General features: G+C 37.1%; 1 protein-coding gene across 1 annotated transcript; it reads right to left on the minus strand.

The window, feature by feature from the left end:
• Window positions 1–17,261: 17,261 nt before the first annotated feature.
• LOC107793804 (rhodanese-like domain-containing protein 4, chloroplastic) lies at window positions 17,262–21,619 on the minus strand. Its single transcript, XM_016616241.2, has 8 exons — window positions 20,560–21,619; window positions 19,834–19,936; window positions 19,665–19,751; window positions 18,638–18,712; window positions 18,484–18,558; window positions 18,234–18,314; window positions 17,873–18,106; window positions 17,262–17,608 (listed from the first exon to the last, which is right to left on the minus strand). Exons 1-8 carry the CDS (start codon window positions 21,168–21,170, stop codon window positions 17,561–17,563), a joined length of 1,314 nt encoding a protein of 437 aa, XP_016471727.1. The 5' UTR covers window positions 21,171–21,619; the 3' UTR covers window positions 17,262–17,560.

Below are 21,619 nucleotides of genomic sequence, written 5' to 3' on the forward strand. Positions count from 1 at the left end.
ATAGTAAATTGATTGTCCAGTGAGCAAGCTACCTTAAGTGAATAAGTTATCTACAAATGTTAGCGATTCTCCGAAATGTAGAAAAACTTAAGTAAGATTGCAAAAAAATGAATTAGAGACCAAGTGAAATATCAAGTTAATTCAAAACAAATGATAAATATAAGGATTAATTAATGACACACAGATAAAAGCGATGATGAAAAAGTAAAATAGAGTCGACTACAAAGAGAGTACCAATAAACATATGTTTAAATCACTTGAGGATTAAAAGGACTAAAAGAAATACTTTAGATTTGTTTTTAAACTGAAAAGTACCTAGGCTGAGCGGTACAAAATGGAGTGTCAACACTCAACACTATCCAAACCCGATTTTAAGAATAACAAATAATTTCCGCGCGAAAGGAAATAAAGAGATAAATATGTGTTGTATATGTGGAAAAAGATATTGAAACACAAAGACAATTAAGCAATATTAACTAGAATAGTGTTATAAATATATTATATTATGGATGCTCATTTAGTACTCCGTTGTAAATAAGTTTTCTCAAGAAACTTATCCATATGAGACTTTGCCGTAAATATATTTATCTATTTAGTACTCTATTGGAAATAAGTTTCCTGAAGAAACTTATCATTTCGGTACTCCGTTATGGATAAATATTACCTCTGGTAGAAGATTATCTATATCTGGTACAGTAACAGCTTACACAACAGCTTAGAGTAGCAGCTTACACAGCAGCTTGCAGTAGCAGCTTACACATCAGCTTCCTTTCTTATATAAATAGAGGAGAATTCAGTTCATTATGTACATGAGTTTGAAATTGAATAATATATCAATCTCTCTCAATACTTGTCTTCGGTTTATTTACTTTACAGTTTTTATTTTATAACACATTATCAGCACGAGACTCTACCATTTTAAGCACTTACTTCGAATTTAATTTATATTTTATTGTTCATCTCCGATGTAAGGCGACACTCTTATGTATGTGGTTAGATCTTGTTCATTCCGAGCATCATAAGGCAGATTATATCCTTGAGGTGGTGAGTTTTTCTTCTTGGCAGTAGTGATGTAGATACCACTTACATTTGAAGTGGCCAAATTTGCGTAATTTAATTTGAGCCTTTTGCTTATATTTTAATATCTTTATCTTCACTTGCTTGGTTATATGTTATGTATACAGTACTTACTTTTGGTATTTATTTTCATCCTAATTATCTTAATAAAGAATTACAAAGTGGATAACATTGTTAGATCCACTTAAACTATAGCAGAGTTTGCAAGAAATATACAACCACCAAAAGTGGTTATGTTTCGTATATCTCATTGTAACTAAATTTTGTTAAACATCAGAAGTGGTATATGCCTATGACCACCAGAAGTGATAATTTAGGCTTTCTATGGTTATAATTAAAGATAAGCTAGAGAAATATTCTCTATATTACATGCACGCCTTGATTTGCTCCTGAAGTAGTAAATATTTTAAAAGAGGTTGAAGCATCACAATTTGATGTGATTAATGCGCGTTCAGATAATTATGTTCGGTTTCCTGAAGGATGAGAATTTTTGATAAATACTAATCCATTCCTTGAAGTGAATGTGATAATATTAATAAAGTCGTAAATATGAACGCGCTCTTGATGTAAATATATTACAATTCACCTCCAAAAGAGTTAATATGATTGAGAGAATATATACTTAATATTTCATATTTTAAATTTCTCCTGAAGTGGTAAATAATTAAAATTTCCTACTGAAGACGGAAAATATTATGTAGTGGTAAAAAAAATATTAAAATTCTTAATTTTCGTCATTTATAAATTTAGAATTGTCTTTATATTGTTCATTTGATTATAATTTTCTCTCATGACACCAGAAGTGTCTGAATACTATTTGGTAATACAAAATTTATCAAAAGCTCCTGAATATCTAATTGTTTGTCTAGAAGACACATGACACCAGTAGTGTTGGATAAATATTAGATTGTGGATAATAAATGAAGGCTCTCGAAGAGCTTATATACAAATATGTCATTCGTATTATATGATTATGGTCAAAATATATGTTGTAGTAAATCTGAAGTTTACTAATAAATGGCTATCATATTGAGACTACAAATGACTGGAAGATTGAAAATATTTATGTTTCCACAATCATAGGCGGTAAAATAATATGTATGCGAGAAGTGAGTCGCCTTATTCTTTAATTTGTACTATATCATATATCACAGTAAACCAGAAGCTTACTAATGCAAAAGTAGTCACAGTAAACCAAAAGTTTTACTGAGGCAAAAGTTGCTACTGTAAATCAGAAATTTACTGATACAAAAGTAGCCACAGTAAATCAGAAGTTTACTGATGCAAAATTTTATGCCATAGTAAACTAGAAGTTTACTTAGAGATAGCACATGTCATGATAAACTTGAAGTTTTCATCTGCCATTTTTAAATGAGCTATTTGAGAATTCAGATAAGCATATACTGAAGAACTAGAAGATTCTTCAAGAATTCTCTTGTGTTGCTTGTTCTCAAAATAAATTAATTATACCAACTAAAGTTGGGACTAAAATTCCTGAATTCCAGAATATATAAAAGGTGAATATGGGCCCATTCACCTATCATGTGAACCACTTATAGATGCATATATGAGATGGTTATATGTGTGTTTATTATCAACCTGCAGTTTGACATTTGAAATTGCCTTTCTCAATTAAGAGCATAATTTTCAGATTATGAAATCAAGATAGTTCATCTTGATGATGCTGGTTTATATCCAAGCTAGTTTAGCATTGAATACCTCCTACTAATGGCTAAACTATTGCTTATGAGAACAAAGCCTCATATGTTGGTCTAAGATTTTCTAAATTGCATACAGCAGCACTTGTATGGATCAGACCAATAAAATATGATAAGTCCTCCCCTCACAATTGGTTTAGGATCAGAAACTAAATATTTTTACTATCTAATAACTTTTGATGTGTGGTATATGATTAATTTCTCTACCACAATGCACAAAGATAGGTTTTACAAAGAAGATTGGGGATATGTGTTAGTTTTTCTAACACTTGGGGATGGAATAAACAGCTGAAAAATATGCTATATGAATCGAATTATAATTAATATGATCCTCACTTAGAAGATAATTCAAGTCAAATGCCAGAAGCATTTGCTGATCCAAAATTAAATATCATATTTCAACTGCAAATGATCCTATTAAAATTAAAGTCCCTGAAGGATAAAGTTTATTGCACGCATGAACGGTAGTAAACCGATCGGTTCCAAAAGTAACAATTCTTGAAAAATGATAGGAGCAAATGATCAAAATGATCATAATGAGGAGGAAATGAGCTCTAGAAGAGCCCACGCCATAACATTTCATGAAATCCAGAAGAAGTTCAGGTACCTGAAAATAAGGAAAATGATGAGATCTCAACAAGTTATGTCGCTTAGGAACCGATACAAAACGATCGTCGACGATATATTTGATACAATATAGTTCACAATATTGTAAAAGATTGTGAGGATCGGACATGTAGTCCAGACACCTGAAGATGTCTTGCTATCTAAATGCAATACCCTATATGACTCATTTGATTAAGTCTATATGAAGATCTCTGAAGGATTTAAAATGCCTGAAGCATATAGTTCAAAGCATCGTGAAATGTATTCAATCAGATTACAAAGATCTTTGTACGGTTTAAATCAATCTGGGTGCATGTGATATAATCGCCTCACTGAATTGATGAATGAAGGTTATGTAAATGATGGCATTTGTCCATGCATTTTTACAAAGAAAACAACATCATAGTTTGTTATACTTGTTGTTTATGTTAATTGCATAAATATCATAGGAACTCCAGAAGAGCTCCAAAGAGAAAAACTTTGTCTTTGTCTGCAAATTGAATATTTTGCAGATGGGATCGTTATCCATCAATCTGTCTATATAGAAAAGGTCTTAAAATACTTTTACATGGACAAAGCACACATATTAAGTACACCAAATGGGTGTTCGATCACATGAAGTGAATAAGGATCTGTTCCGACCTCTAGAAGAGGATGAGGAACTTCTTGGTCCTGAAATACTCTATCTCAGTGCAATTGGTGTACTTACGTATCTTACTAATGCTAACAAAGGTGGTGCAGATCATATTGGTTGTATAGATGCAGGTTATTTATCCGATCCCCATAAAGTTCGCTCTCAAATATGGTATGTGTTTATATGTGGAGGTACTGTCATATCACGGCGCTTCACAAAGCAATTTATTGTTGCTACTTCTTCAAATCATGTTGAGATAATAGTTATTCATGAAGCAAGTAGGGAATGCGTATGGTTGAGATCTATGATTCATTTTATTCGAGAAAAATATGGGTTGGAATATGATAAAAAAACTACAATATTATACGAAGACAATGCTACATGCATAGCCCAATTAAAATGATGATTTATAAAAGGAGATAGAACGAAACACATTTTACCAAAATTATTCTACACACATGATCTTCAAAAAAAATGGTGACATCGATGTACAACAAATTTGTTCAAGTGACAATCCAACAGATTTGTTCACTTTGCCAACTTCAACTTTTGAGAAGATGGTATAGAAGATTGGAATGCAGAGACTCAAATGTTTGATAGCAGACCTCAGTAACGATAAATCGAGGTAAGAGTTATGGTATAGTATAGCAGACCTCAGTAACGACAATCCAACAGATTTGTTCACTTTGCCAACTTCAACTTTTGAGAAGATGGTATAGAAGATTGGAATGCAGAGACTCAAATGTTTGATAGAAGACCTCAGTAACGATAAATCGAGGTAAGAGTTATGGTATAGTATAACCGACTTAGATGCAGTAAAGTCATGCGGATAGATAACATGGCCTATGAAATAAGATATATAGCAATATCAGTAAGTTCAACAAAGTACCGAGCGAAGAACTTCAGTATACCTATGGATGCCCAGAAGGACATCTAGTCAAGCTCTGTATATGTTTACAAAGTGAGGCCTAAAGATTGGCTAGAAACTGGAGGGAAAAAAAGAGAGAGAAGAATCGTATAGGCGCACTTACAAGGTCATAGCCGTACATGCTGCATGATAAAAGGTAGTATCAGTCAACATTCGAGAACGAATGTTCCAAAGGGGGGAATGATGTTAGACCCCATATTTTGGTACGTAAAAGTACGCCGTAAGTAAATTGATATAAGCTCGGAAATAAGATGTTACATCCCGCATTTTCGTACGTTGAAGTTTCGTCGTAAGTTAATCGACGTAAGTTCGGGAAAGGATTATTTTGAGATTATAAGCATTATGCTATTTCAATAAGCGATGAGTAAATTCGTTAAGGTTAAAGGGTAAACGAATCAAAGAAAGTGAGTTTCGTTGAAGGTTGTCGATTTGGGATAAAATACGGTCCGAGCTATAATACCCCATATTCATGGACAAGTTTCATATAAGGTACCACATGACCATGATAGTAAGGTGTATAAAGTATGTTAAAAGCGAGTAGTATTTTAAGTAATTTGAGATAATTTCTAATTATGTGAATAATTGATTAATTATTGGGTAATGAGAAATTACCTAGTTAATTAAGGAATTATTGGGTGATTAATTAAAGAATTGGATAAGATTAAATTTTCCCAACGTGGCAACCCACCCTTCAAACTAATGACTCTTGAATTACATTGAAAGGTGGCAAATTAAAGGCATGCGGTTAAGCCACCACATGAAATGGGCCCCACACCCATTCAATATAAGGCTTCTCTACTTTAGCATATATCAAATGCTAAAGTAGATCTTCAAGAATTCAAGAACGTGAGCTTTCATGGGTCTTCAAGAATTCTATAACGTGAGCTTCCATAGATCTTCAAGAATTCAATAACGTGAGCTTCCATAGATCTTCAAGAATTCAATACCGTGAGCTTTCATGGATCTTCAGGAATTCAAAAACGTGAGATTTCATAACATCTTAAGCGACGTGAGATTTTACAATTATAAGGGAGTACGGTACAATCTTTCTCAAGAATATCATACGAATTTTTCCCTACTCCAGGTATATTAAGGCTATCCCTTCTTTCTTTTTGGCATGATCCATACGATACAAAGAAAACGAGTAAACGCACAATTTTCATAAATGATTCTATTCATAGAAGTATTAGGGGTGTCTATATTCTTGATTCCCCATGTGAATTATTATTATATCCTCTGTTCATGAGTCTTAGGAAAATACGTATTTGATAAAGTTTATCCGAAAGGCATATTGATTTTATGATATTCCGAGAAATCTTATTAACGTATTTCTTATGCATTTCATGCATCTATACATGTACATTGACCCATGACCAGATGGCTTTATATACGCGTATGTTATATGTATATGGGATATGGGAAAAGGTTACGGCGTTATATACGCACCACCACCTGATCAGCTGGTATACGTTGATGATTTGCTTACAATGGCCGAGATGATATGATGGGATGCCCCCAGAGGCTTGATGATGTTATGTATGCATATACCTATGCATAGTATGGCATTTATACGCATATGCATGCCATTGTAAATATTAATGATTCACAGAGTTGTTCAGACTTACATGTTGAGTCTTTTACTCCATGTTTCTCTCATGTCTATTATTTACTGATTGTCATTCCTTAAATACTCGGTACATTATTTGTACTGGCGTCCCTTTTGCCTGGGGAAGCTGCGTTTCATGCCCGCAAGTCCCGATAGACAGGTCGAGAGTCCTCCAAATAGGCTATCAGCTCAACGGAAGGTGTTGGTGCGCTTCATTTGCTCCGGAGTTGCTTGTTTGGTCAGTATGATTTAGACGTGTATTGTTTGGTATGGCGGGGCTCTGTCCCGACCTTTATGATAAATATGTATTCTTAGAGGCTTGTAGACAGATGTCATGTACATAAAAGTTTGTATGGCCTTGTCGGCCTATGTTCAGTGTATGAGTGGTTATTTTGGTCTTATAGGCCCGCATGTCTTATGTATAAGTTGATATTTCATGTTGTATTCTACTAATCTCACGATAGCCTCTCCGGCTCAGTTATCTATGATAGTACGATACGAAAAGATACGTTATGTTGGTACTCGGTTGAGTAAGGTACCAGGTGCCCGTCGTGGCCCATCGGTTTGGATCGTGATAAGAGTTGTATTAGAGCAGTTCTGTCCTAGGGAGTCTACAAGTCGTATCTAGTAGAGTCTTGTTTATGGGTGTGTTGTACACCACACTTATAAGCAGGAGGCTACGAGGCTTTTAGGACTGTCACTCTTTCTTCTTATTCTAGATCGTGTGATAGAGCTTAGTTATAAGAACTCAATTTCCTAAACTCTATCTTATTCATAATACGACGATGCCTATATCCAGAAAGACGGTTGGTAAGAGATATAGTTGTGGAAGAGTTGAGTAAGAGGAACTCGATTTTTCATAATGCTTATGATGAGTAAATGTGAGGTCTTCAGCAGATCATGTGTGTACTAATACGTGTAAGCCTCTTGATAAGGAGCCTTAAGGCAAGAATATCTATCCACCCCTATGGTGAAAGGCAATGAGAGATTCAGAAGATAGATACAAGTTCGAACAAATAAAAGAAGCAAGGTGAAGAAGGGTATGAGGTGCCCAGTTAATGATGATTATCAGTATTTACAATTCAGGCAAAGAAATATAAGCATTTTGAGTTACCTTCAACAATAGCAGAGGTATGTACAATTGGCCACACCCATCTCATTTATGCCTTATGGGGACTAACAGATGTAGTATAAGAGGAGGCAGGATATTAGGATCTAGCTGGGGTTAGGGTAACACAAAATGGTGGATGGATTATTAGCGTTAGTTGACATTTCCGAAGGGATATTGCAAATGTGCTAATAGATCTCCTTGTGAGACACCCAGAGGGTGCACTCTAAAATAGTATAACTAGATATGAATACTACAAAGATATGCACTGGAAGCCTTGAAGCTTAGTGTAGCTCCTGTCCCTAGTAGAGAAAGAATGTTAGGCAAACCGAAGAGCCAGTAGATGGAGCAAGGGGAGCTAAAAGCAAAAGAATATCTTGTTCGAGTTTTCAGAATAAAGTGATAGACATAAATGTTAGCGGGAAATAAGAAGAGAGTTAATAAAGCATTATGAGTAAGATGTGATACATGGATGACAATGGTAGATCAAAAAGATGAAGGTATTACAGAGTCTATAGTCAAGTGAAGGAAAAGACGAAAGGTGACACGCCTTGAGACAATAAAAGAATATAGGCCATAAAGTCATATCCTTACTTCGAGAAATAATTTCGTGACTCTAACGCGATTACCAGAAGGAAAAGTTAGACCCCAGAGCAATAGAAATCAATATGGATTGGCGAATAAGATAAACTAAACATGAATTAGGGACTGAGTGATTTGATAATGGTCGACATCATGAGAATTTCAGACTTCGTTCCGGCGATAATAGAATGGACAACAGAAGAAAATTAATGAGAAAATCAGAGAATGGTCATTCAGGAAGACGCTTCCCTAAAGCAAGCAATGTGAGCAAAGTTAAGCTTAAGGGACTGTATGTGTCAGTTATACTAAGTGTCACCCTCGCGAGTAAGGAAATTTGTTATCCTTGGTACAGAAGGATTACCGCGAGGCGAGTAAGGATAATCGATGATGTGAAAAGACGCCAAATATGAAGAAGTAAAATATCTATACGTAAATCATCGTAGCACTAAATCTTAGTACTCCCCTAAAGAGGGGAATATAGAGTGATGTGGCATTAAGTAAGAATTAAGTGGTTCTAGTAACTATGAAACGGTAAAGGAATACTGCGATAAAAATGAGAAAGGGATAAGATTGCACTTATTCAAATCCTACAGATATGCTACGATTCCATAACATTATGCAAACACGGCGTCAAGGAAAGGAAGTAAGGGTTCCTGCCCGGGATGTTATTGATAAATAAGGAGCCAGTGCGAGACGTAAGCTAAGACAAAGGAAATAACCCACGAAAGATTACGTGGAATATTGATATGAGAATGGGCCAACAAGTAATTAGTAGTTGATTTAGGAAGAGCCTAGTTATGGCTAGACAAGAGGATACAGACAAATCAGCAGATCGTGCAAGATAAACGTAGTGAACCCCAATATGGGGAATTCAGTCTTGCAGATATGACATTGTGATACTTGAGAAATATTCAAATAAGAGTTGGGATGGTAAAGGTACCGTATGAGTGTTACAGAAATAAAAAAGAGTCTCACTAGGAAGACAGTCAAAATATCAGTTCAGAAGCAACCCTACAAGCACAGGGCGTGGAGGTAAGTAACTATGGATAATTATAGGCAGGGAAGGACATCAAAAAATTCTATCGGGTATACGACGTAATAAGCTCGCAGCTTTACAAGAGTCAGAGGGTCTTCCCTAAGTACTACAACGAAAGACTAGCTGAGGTAATAAGGAAGAAGGCTTCAACCTAAGCACAATTACCTAAAGAGGAAATGGTCTTGTAAAAACAGTCTCACTACAAAATTGTATGCACTCCAAAAGAAAGTGGCACCTACCGTGGCTAATGAATGGGAAGAAAAATCAAAAGTAATATTCAAGATCATATGGGTTGTATGGAATTCCAATATGTGTGGGCACTAAGATAAGCCAAGTATTCATGCAACAAGTGGCAGAACGACCAGGGAAAAGTAATTGCTTACATTTAAAGAAAGCTGAGATGGAACGAAAGGAATTATTCGATCAATGATCCAGAGTTAGTACGTTATGAATGCACTCAAGATTTTGGAGTATTATTCATGCAACATATATATTGACAATCATACAGCAATATAGGACTCCGGTATAAGTTAAAAGAAGGAATGAAGTCCAGGTCATAGACAAATGATTGAACTACTAGAAGATTGCATCATGGATATTCCATAGCGCCCATGAAAGGTTAAAGTAATAACTAAAACCAGGAGCCGTAGATCGGAAGATAGCTTAAGCCTACATAAAGGTTGATCAGAAGGAAGAGGAAACTAAAGAGTTACATCAACCAAGTAAATCGGGAGTCTGATTATTGGACCCAGAAAATTATAGACATTATGATTAAGAACATTGCAAAATCACTCTTAATATCAGAGGTACAAAAGAGATAGTACAACAACCATATTCTATAATGGCTTAACGATAAAGCCAGTTAGAAAGAGTACCGGCCTCATAGGAAGTTAGTATGAAGCTCCCACCGGTTTGTGTATGCACAAGAGGGGTAAGTATTATAATAGAGCTTCACGTGTGGATGTGAATTATACCTGTGTTAAAGTGAGGTCATGAAAGAGATAGGAGATATGATGCGAAATTTTAAGGTAAGTAAGGTAAAGGTGAACAACGTACGAGATACTCAAATTCAGAAGCTTATGAACAGTTCATACTTCGGATAGAAGGCTAGAAGCGCGGGGATTCAGTATCCAAGAATGATAGCGGCATCGTCAGTGGCATATCTTCCAGCATATGGTTTCTAGGTAACGAGAGGCCTAGTTAAGAGAGTGAAGAAGAGTTTGAGACGATGTGATGTCTCGCTTTATGTTTCAGAATAACATAAGGAAATCCAAGGTACAAGCAAGTTGAAGGAAGGTTGCGAGTAGTATAAATAGATATGTGTTGGTCGCAAGCTAAAGTATGGTAAAACGACAAGGTTTTAGGAAGACAGGAGTAAGGATAAGAAAGCGCGAGTGAGAAGGTGACGAGAATGGATAAGTCCTCGGAGTTAAGCCTATGAAAACAAGAGAGCTGATGGTTTCTCTAAGTTATAGAAAGCTCAGTATAGCCTGAATGAACTCAAAGGAATCTAATACTAGTAGCATTTAGAAGAAATAGAATGTTTCCCTGGTAGTTGTAATGACCCGACCGGTCGTTTCGAGAGTTATAACCCCATTTCCCCCATTCCTACTTCTTTTTGGTGTTATTCAGCTATATTATGTTATATCGAATTAGTGGATTCGAGTCCGGAAGGAACTCGGAGTGAAATGAGACACTTAGTCTCATAATTGAAAAAAACAATTGAGTTAGAAAAGTGGACCGTATATGGACCTATGTGTAAATGACCTCGGATTTGAATTTTGATGATTTCAACAGCTCCATATGGTGATTTTGGGCTTAGGAGTGTGTCCGGAATATTATTTGGAAGTCCGTAGAGGAATTAGGCTTGAAATGCCAAAAGTTTTATTTTTGAGAAGTTTGATCGGGGGGTTGACTTTTTGATATCGGGGTCGAAATCCGATTCTGAAAATTGGAATACCTCTGTTATATCATTTAGGACTTGTGTGCAAAATTTGAGGTCAATCGGACGTGATTTGATAGGTTCCGGAGTTGTTTGTAGAAATTAGAAATTTCAAAGTTCATTAGGCTTGAATTGGGGTGTAATTCATGGGTTTAGCGTTGTTTGAGGTGATTTGAGGATTCGACTAAGTTCGTATGATATTTTAGGACTTGTTGGTATATTTGGTTGAGGTCCCGAGGGTCTCGGGTGAGTTTCGGATGGTTAACAGATCAAAAATTAAACTAGAACAGTTGCTGCAATTTCCTTTTGTTGGAAATTGCTTCTGCCCAGATCGAGCTCAGGGTTGAGGGCCACGATCGAAGCCCAGATCTAGCTCAGGGTCGAGGCCACGATCGAAGCCATGATCGAGCCCAGAGTCGAGGGCCACGATTGAAGCCATGATCGAGCCCAGAGTCGAGGGCCACGATCGAAGGCATAATCGAGGGCCAGGATCGAGAACCAGGATCGAGGGGCAGGACCGAGGACCAGGATCGAGGTCCTCGATCGAAGCCCAAGATCGAGGCAGAACCGAGGATGTCTGGGCAGAATTATAAAAATAGGGACTTCGTCCCATTTGTCATTTTTGACAAATTGGAGTTTGAGGAGAGGCGATTTTTGATATATTTTCAAGGAAAACTTAAGGTAAGTCCCTTGCGATCATTTCTACTCCATAATATTGAATTATCATCGAATAATCCGACTAGATTACATGATTTTGAGGTGTAAATCGAAGATTGGAACTAAGAAATTTGGAAATAAGATTTGTAGATTTGAGGGTCGAGTTGAGGTCGGATTTTGGTAAAATTAGTATGGGTAGACTCGTGGTTGAATGAGCTTTCGGATTTTGTAACTTTTGTCGGGTTCCGAGACGTGGGCCCCACAGACAATTTTTGAGCTAATTTTCGGATTTTTATGGAAAAATCATTATTATCTTGTGGAATTAATTCCAATGAATTTTATTAACTGAAACGAATTATTTGTGACTAGATTCGAGGCATTCGGAGGCCGATTTGCGAGGCAAAGGTATAACAGAGTAAAAAGTTTCACGTTTTGAGGTAAGTAACGATTGTAAATCTAGTCCTAAGGGTATGGAACCCCGGATTTTTGTATCATTCTACTATTTTTAGTGACGCACATGCTAGGTGCTAGGTGACGGGAGTGTGGGCATGCACTGTTGGGGATTTGTGACTTGGTCCGCCCCGTAGCAACTGTAAAGTTGCATACTTTGTTGAAACCATTGATACTTATATGTTTTAGAAAGATTTTCTGTAAATTGGGTTGAATGCCATGTTTGGGCCTTGCGCCAATGCTGTTTGGACCCTTAGGGGCTGTTTCTTACCATCCCCTCACTGTTTTCGATTGAAAATCTATACTTAGTCATTTTTATACTTGTTTACCGCATAACTCAGTTTTATGACTCTATTTTGTTGCATATAAATGTTTTGGGCCGAATGCCCTGTTTTACTGAAATGCCCGAGTGGCCTGATTTGTGAGGATGAGTATGGATCGGGGCTGCCCGCCTGCAGCATACTTTATGACTGAGTGAGGCCGAGGGCCTGATTTGTGAGGATGAGTGTGGATCGGGGCTGCCCACCTGCAGCATACTTTATTATTATCGCACGTGAGTTGTCCGTGCAGATTATAGCGCTTGGGCCGAAGGAGCCCCTCCGGAGTCTGTACACACCCCCAGTGAGCGCAGGTACCTACTGAGTGCGAGTGCCGAGTGCTGAGTGACTGGGAGGCAAGAGTGATTGTGAGGTATGCCCGAGTGGCAAGAGTGATTATGAGGTATGCCCGAGTGGCAAGAGTGATTGTGAGGTATGCCCGAGTGGCACGAGTGACTGTGAGGTTTGCCCGAGGGGTTGTATATGAGTAATGTTTTGCCCGAGGGGCTGTTTATGATTTTATCATTTTTGCTTACCTTTGCATTGAGCCTTTGTTTGAAAAACTATTGGAAAAATGTCTTTAAATAATTTTTTTTCTGGAACTGGGTTTAAACGAGATGTTTGATTCAAATCCTGATTTTTTTAAGAGCATGTGGTATTTTACTGAGATTTCCTGATATGAACGTTATATGCTTTATTGCTCGTCACTACTGCTCAGTCTTTATTTATTGTTGTTACTTACTGAGTTGGCGTACTCACGTTACTCCCTGCACCTTGTGTGCAGATCCAGGTGTAGCTGGACACGGTAGCGGTTATTGAGTGTTCTGGTTGCAGATTTTCTTGGAGATAGCAAGGTAGCTGTTTGGCGATCGCAGCCCCTGCTCTTCTCCCTCTTATCTTCCTCTAGTTGTATTTAGCTATTTTTCGGGCTGAGTTAGCCTTGATATTGTTAGACAGATTGTAGTATATGCTCATGACTAGTGACACCCCGATGTCGGGCTTTTGTTTTCCGCACTTTTGTTTTTCTTTGATTTGAACTCTTTAAATGGAGGTTTTATGTTAAATAACCTTGAAATTATCTTTGAAATAAAAATATCATTTTGTTTTGGAAATGAGTCGGCTTGCCTAGTTCCCCGATAGGCGCCATCACGACAGGGGTTAGTTTTGGGTCGTGACAGTACGGAAAGCAGGATGTAATTATGATAGATGAAGGAGGACGTTTGGGCCTTCGATTGAGTAATGATTTGAAAAAAAGGATTTCAGGGACGACACAGGATTAAAATACCCACATAAGGTGAATCACATTGGGATGCTATGAAATACGGTTATAAAAGCATGATATCGCCCTAGGTGGATAAGTCTAATCATTTCAGATGTTCCCCGATGAGACGTGAGCCCTAGCGACAATATTACATAGAAGGTCAAGTTATCAGTGGTAGATTATAAATCAATATTGAGGTGAATCAACAATGGATGGATAAAAGTTATAAAGTATGAGATGAGATTAGGTCGTCATTCTTAAGATGAACAGTAGTGAAGAAGCATTAAAGGACTTAGATTTATGCATATGGGATAAGCAACGAAAGTAACCTGGAGTTTGATAGCAGACCTCAGTAACGATAAATCGAGGTAAGAGTTATGGTATAGTATAACAGACTTAGATGCAGTAAAGTCATGCGGATAGATAACCTGGCCTATGAAATAAGATATAGCAATATCAGTAAGTTCAACAAAGTACCGAGCGAAGAACTTCAGTATACCTATGGATGCCCAGAAGGACATCTAGTCAAGCTCTGTATATGTTTACAAAGTGAGGCCTAAAGATTGGCTAGAAACTGGAGGGAAAAAAAGAGAGAGAAGAATCGTATAGGCGCACTTACAAGGTCATAGCCGTACATGCTGCATGATAAAAGGTAGTATCAGTTACAAGATTGAAAGGATTCCGATCACAAGTCATGGTGTGAGAAAGAGGCCTAAAGGGGGGAATGCCCTGATCTTTGAATTTACTCACAGAACAATTGCCTAGATGGCAAGGAGAGTACTAAAGTATTCGTAAGAGCTATAGGTTATGATAATGATAAGTGCATCAGTCAACATTCGAGAACGAATGTTCCAAAGGGGGGAATAATGTTAGACCCCATATTTTGGTACGTAAAAGTACGCCGTAAGTAAATTGATATAAGCTCGGAAATAAGATGTTACATCCCGCATTTTCGTACGTTAAAGTTTCGTCGTAAGTTAATCGACGTAAGTTCGGGAAAGAGATTATTTTGAGATTATAAGCATTATGCTATTTCAACAAGCGATGAGTAAATTCGTGAAGGTTAAAGGGTAAACGAATCAAAGAAAGTGAGTTTCGTCGAAGGTTGTCGATTTGGGATAAAATACGGTTCGAGCTATAATACCTCATATTCATGGACTAGTTTCATATAAGGTACCACATGACCATGATAGTAAGGTGTATAAAGTATGTTAAAAGCGAGTAGTATTTTAAGTAATTTGAGATAATTTCTAATTATGTGAATAATTGATTAATTATTGGGTAATGAGAAATTACCTAGTTAATTAAGGAATTATTGGGTGATTAATTAAAGAATTGGATAAGATTAAATTTTTCCAACGTGGCAACCCACCCTTCAAACTAATGACTCTTGAATTACATTGAAATGTGGCAAATTAAAGGCATGCGGTTAAGCCACCACATGAAGTGAGGACCACACCCATTCAATATAAGGCTTCTCTACTTTAGCATATATCAAATGCTAAAGTAGATCTTCAAGAATTCAAGAACGTGAGCTTTCATGGGTCTTCAAGAATTCCATAACGTGAGCTTCCATAGATCTTCAAGAATTCAATACGGTGAGCTTTCATGGATCTTCAGGAATTCAAATTCAACAAGATTTCATAGCATCTTAAGCAACATGAGATTTTGCAATTATAAGGGAGTACGGTGCAATCTTTCTCAAAAATATCATACGGATTTTTTCATACTCCAGGTATGTTAAGGCTATCTCTTCTTTCTTTTTGGCATGATCCATACGATACAAACAAAATGAGTAAACGCACAATTTTCATAAATGATTCTATTCATAGAAGTACTAGGAGTGTCTATATTCTTGATTCCCCATGTGAATTATTATTATATCCTCTGTTCATGGGTCTCAGAAAAATACGTATTTGATAAAGTTTATCCGAAAGACATATTTATTTTATGATATTCCGAAAAAATTTATTAACGTATTTTTTATGCATTTCATGCATTTATACATGTACATTGACCCATGACCAGATGGCGTTATATACGCGTATGTTATATATATAGGATATGAAAAAAGGTTACGGCGTTATATACGCACCACCACATGATCAGCTGGTATACATTGATGATTTGCCCACAGTGGCCGAGATGATATGATGGGATGCCCTCAGAGGCTTGATGATGTTATGCACGCATATACCTATGCATGGTATGGCATTTATACGCATATGCATGGCATTGTAAATATTAATGATTCACAGAGTTGTTCAGACTTACATGTTGAATCTTTTACTCCATGTTTCTTTCATGTCAATTATTTACTTATTTTCATTCCTTAAATAGTCGGTACATTATTTGTACTGACGTCCCTTTTGCCTGGGGAAGCTGCGTTTCATGCCCGCAGGTCCCGATAGACAGGTCGAGAGTCCTCCAAGTAGGCTATCAGCTCAGAGGAAGGTGTTGGTGCGCTCCATTTACTCCGGAGTTGCTTGTTTGGTCAGTATGATTTAGACGTGTATTGTTTGGTATGGCGGGACTCTGTCCCGACCTTTATGATAATTATGTATTCTTAGAGGCTTGTAGACAGATGTCATGTACGTAAAAGTTTGTATGGCCTTGTCGGCCTATGTTCAGTGTACGAGTGGTTATTTCGGTCTTATAGGCCCGCATATCTTATGTATAAGTTGGTATTTCATGTTGTATTCTACTTATCTCACGGCAGCCTCTCCGGCTCAGTTATCTATGATAGTATGATACGAAAAGATACGTTATGTTGGTACTCGATTGAGTAAGGTACAGGGTGCCCGTCGCGTCCCATCGGTTTGGGTCGTGACATTAGAGTAGCAACTTAAAACAACTTGCACAGTAACTTGCAGTAGCAGCTTACACAATAGCTTCCTTTCTTCTATAAATAGAGGAGAATTCAGTTCATTATGTACATGGATTTGAAATTGAATAATATATCAATCTCTCTCTACTTGTCTTCGGTTTATTTACTTTTATAGTCTTTATTTTATAACAATCAAATTTATGCGATTTTTACAAATACTTCTCGCGTAAAATGATAAAAAGACAAAATTGCCCTGTCACAATGAACAATTTGCTAAAGCACAAGGGTAACATGGGCAAGTGGCAATTAAAACAAATACACTAGCAGACTATTAATAGTTGTTATTTTGGAATATTATACTTTCCGAAAATGACTTTGAATTTAATTTATTTTCCTCAGCTTGTAAACCCCACCACCTGATGATTTAAAATAGATATCCGTAGACTCAAATATTGAAAAATACTCCTTTCCAAGACCCAAACTGATAGACAAACAAGAAGCAAAATGGCATAGTCCAAGTGTAGATGATTTATTTCAAGGTTAATGATATTCAAGTTTGATATCCTTGTTCATTACGCTCTCACATGTCTGCTTAAAAGAAAATGTATTGGTAAACTCACAAGAATATGCTACAAATTAAGATGGAAGATAAGGACATAATAGTGTTGAGAATTAGGATCTCTACTGGCACTGCAATTTTCTCTCAAATGCATGTTATGTAATATTCAAAATTTCACAGGGGAGCTTGCATTGCAAACTAGAATATGAGGGCTGCTATGCCTTGGATATATGGCAGTCTGCAAGTCCAGCTCTATGGTTGTGAAGGCATTGGCGATGTTGGAGGCTTGAAATCAGGATACTGCATATAACATATTCAAAGCAAAAGATGTTAAACTTGACAGATCAACAGTGAACATAAAGTATAGCTTATATATGGTGTATGGTAACAATCTACAACTCAACAATAGCACAATCTCAGAACTTGAAAGAGAACCATTATCACTCATCAGACCATTGATAGAGAGGGTGCACTAGGACTGGAAGATGTCGCATGCGGATATCGTTCAGGGAGTTAGAACGAAATGATGAAAGAAGCAGTTCAACATGGAAAAAAGAAACTTACATTAGGATAAGGTGAGAGTGGCCTTGAACTTGCAGGTAGTGCATCTGCCTTATTGACTGAATTGACCTCTTGAGTAGGCTGGGAACTTGCTTCTACTTTAGGTGGTGCTATATCTTCCTGAGGAACTGATTCAGTTTTCTCAACAGTGCCAGTGGCTGCAGCAAGGCTTTCCTCTGCAGGTGCAGGTAGAGCATCGCTACTCACCGTCTCTGGAAGGAGAGCCTTCCCTATTTGCTGAATTTTCAAGGCGAGGAAAAAAAAACACGATAAACAAAATTGTGATTTTGAAGAAATATACTAAACCAAAATTTTGTTCTTCTCTGGTATGGGAACAAATATCTTGAGAAGATATGGAGATTGCCTTAATCTCATCTACAAGCTCCTTTGGAGCAACCTTAGTAGTGAGAAATTCATCAACTTGTTGCAGAGTTTGCTTTCTGTCCTGCAAAGGGAAAATATTGTAATATTAAAGGACCTGTCACATTTAATAACTTTGATCCCCACGATCATTATCTATTTTAAGACAGACTAGGAAGAGTTAGGTCGATAAAGTCACTCATTCTACTTGCAACAGGCAAGAAAGGTATTCACTGCAAATAGCACCAACAAACCTCTGCAAACAGGAGTTTCTTGCCAATCAGTTGGACAAGTGCAGCTGAACCTAACAGTTGCAGTATTGTTTCTACCTGAAAAAGGAACCAATAGTAAGCTTTGCACTAAATTGAGCTCAGTATACAATGAGGGAAAAAGAAGTTAGAGTCTGACCTCTGAGAAGGCTAAAATTCCTAGCCCAGCAGCTGCGGCAGCACCTAAGCCTACAGTAACAGCATCAGAACCTTCCTGTATATCCAAATTCCAACTAAGTTCTTGCATTGAAGTTGAGCATGTTAAAATAAGAAGCCAATATAGTGTATGATCAAGTAGCTCTAGACTACTAATTCACCATGTTCCCTTGTAAATTTGATAATTGCGCAAAGTTAACGAGTCTATGAAAGTGTGCATCTTAATTAAAAAATAATTTCAGGTCTTAAAACAACAGAATCAGTCATGGGGCAAATGAGCAGTTAAATGTAGGAAGTTCATCATAGAGCAAAACTTTGATTAGGGCGGGCTTCAGGGGAAAATAGGAGAAGATGGGTGACACAAGTTTTAGGAGGTGCAAGTGAGAGAGTTTGTGATATGTCACTAGTCTATCACTACCATACTATTCACTTGGAATTTTTTTGAGAAATGTGGAGTAGAATGCAGAAAAGCAGCAAAACAGATTTCTGCAAGAGCTCCCAGCATTTTCCGAATTTTCATGGGCATTCTCTGAACCAAACATAACTTGAAAATATTGGGTATGCCATATCATTGTCATGTTAAGATTTGCATCCAAGTTATAGTAACATCATTGTGTACCTTTTGAACTTCTTAATGCAACTAAGGCATCTTAAACTTCTTGTGTGCACTGCGACCTGATGAGTTTGTGCTACGTGCTATTTGTGATCTGTTGTACGATCTTACTTTCAAATATATTAGGTAACCCTAGCATGCATCACCTTATCTACATGGCTTCTTGTGCTGGAAACAAGCCATTCTCCTTCCCGTTATGTTAGATTTCCTAAATGAACCACAATCCTAGTGCTGGCAACAATATCAAAGCCTTTTCCATATGAATTCAGCAACTCTAATTGCTACCAAATGTAACTAGTTTGGAGTCAGAGAAAAGCGAATGCAGTTGATGTTCTTGAAATCAAATGGGATTATCACATCTAGTAATTAGTACCATGGTTAAGAAAGAGGAACATACCCCAAGAACACCATCAAGAGCATCGGAGAGATTGCTCAGATCAAGACTTAATGTTTTCTTAGGAGCAATCCAAGGAAGGCCACTGTTCTGCAGAAAGTGGAATTCGTTAAGCTTCATACCACCAACTTGTTTTAACAAATAAATTAAGTACAACTAAATTTGTGAATACCAGCCATCCTCGGGGTCCTTCAGCACCATCTTTTACCGCATAAGCAGCTTTAAATCCATTTGCTGTGACTAGCTCCGCAACCAGCTCAGAGTTCCCATCAAATCTGGCTTCATTACAATTAATAAAGAGATAGGAATAGATTCATTTTTACGAATAGTTGGCTCATACAAGAACTCCGTACATAAATCTCTATAAATTTTCAGTTTGCCTACTGATCCTTGATCTGTGCCTTTAAACCGTTGATGCAAGACCTAGAAGACTAAAGATTTTCAGAGGTAAATCCAAACCCCAAGATCAAATTAGATAGTTGAAAGTTCAAGAAATCCACATTGAGGCCTATGATATGAAGTCTAATACTCTAATAATGAAAACCTTCTGAGACTCACTAGCTGTTATCCTCTTCAGTCGAAACAGTTTTAAATTATAGCCAGTGAGTAGGTTAACATCCGATGTTAACTTTTTCATATCTTAAATGGGAAAAGAGAGAATTTTCAAAGGTTTGGAATATAACTTCTTGCAAATTTCCATGACTGTCTAAATGGTCACCGCATGTAAGATGGTGAGCATAAGAATTATCTTAAATGATGTCAGCACAAGCAATCCTCAAAAAATTAATTTTTAGTTACATCTTGCTGCTAATGTTTCACAAATACTTCAGCAAGATAAGCTAAATACCCACATACTATCAGATGAAAAAATAATTAACCAATTCTTTTCAAATCTTACTTGTCTAGAATGAACAGTGTAGTATTCTCAGGATCCTTGAACTTCAAAGCTAGCTTTTTTAAGAACCCAGGCTTATCTTCACCCTTATAAGCAACTGTAACTGGCTTCTTCTTCAAACCCCTTATATCTGGACTCCCTACTTCCCTCAATTCTGCAGGTGCTCTTATATCAAGCAGCTGTGCACTTTCATCATCTCCCAATTTAGCATAAGCTGTCTTAGCAGATTCAACACCCCATGACTTAGGCTTTTCAAGAACCTGAAACAGAACCAATGGCAAAGCCAAAGCAACAACTCCACCAACTATGACCAAAGGATTGTCTGATGCAAAAGTGGTCACAGTTTCAACAACTGCAGTTGCATCAAAGTCAGCAGCAGGACTGGTTGTAGATTGCTCTAGTGCCTCCTCATATGTTAATGCTTTAGCTAAACCTGTAGTTAGAGCTGAGGATAGAAGTACTAAACCCCCTTGAACATTTCTTGATAAACTCTCTACTGAACAAAGATTCTTGAATGGGAAAGAAATGGGGTGTGATGGGATTTTTTTTGGTTCATTTCTTCTATCAGATAGAACAGAGAGAGGTGTCAATCTTACTGCATGAATGGCCTCCATAGCATAATTCTTTATCAAAAATTATAGTGGAATTTCTATGGGGTCTCAAAGAGAGTTGATTGGAAGTTTTCTAGCTATACCATAAGATGAGGAAATTGTAATACTAGCTAATTTTGATTGATATCTACCAAAAGTTTTTAGCTTTTTGGCATATTTCATCATCAATTGGTGTAATTTGGCTGATGTAGTGTGAAGCTAGGGAGGTAGTGACGTGGAAGGAGAGGTGGATATCCTACCAGTCGCTGGATTCCACGTGTCACATAAGATCATAGAGCTGTCGATCATGTAGACCAATTTACAGATGGATCGAGAAATTTATTGTGCTGAGGCAATTGTGTGGCCAGGAATTAGTGCAGAAAATGATGATTTTCTAGAGTACCACTTCATTTTGCTTCACTTCAGTACACTGTACTCCAGTACTGGACATCTTGATTTTTCCACTAGCCTCT

Source organism: Nicotiana tabacum, chromosome 19 (genome assembly GCF_000715075.1).
Source record: "Nicotiana tabacum cultivar K326 chromosome 19, ASM71507v2, whole genome shotgun sequence".
Taxonomy (NCBI): Eukaryota; Viridiplantae; Streptophyta; class Magnoliopsida; order Solanales; family Solanaceae; genus Nicotiana; species Nicotiana tabacum.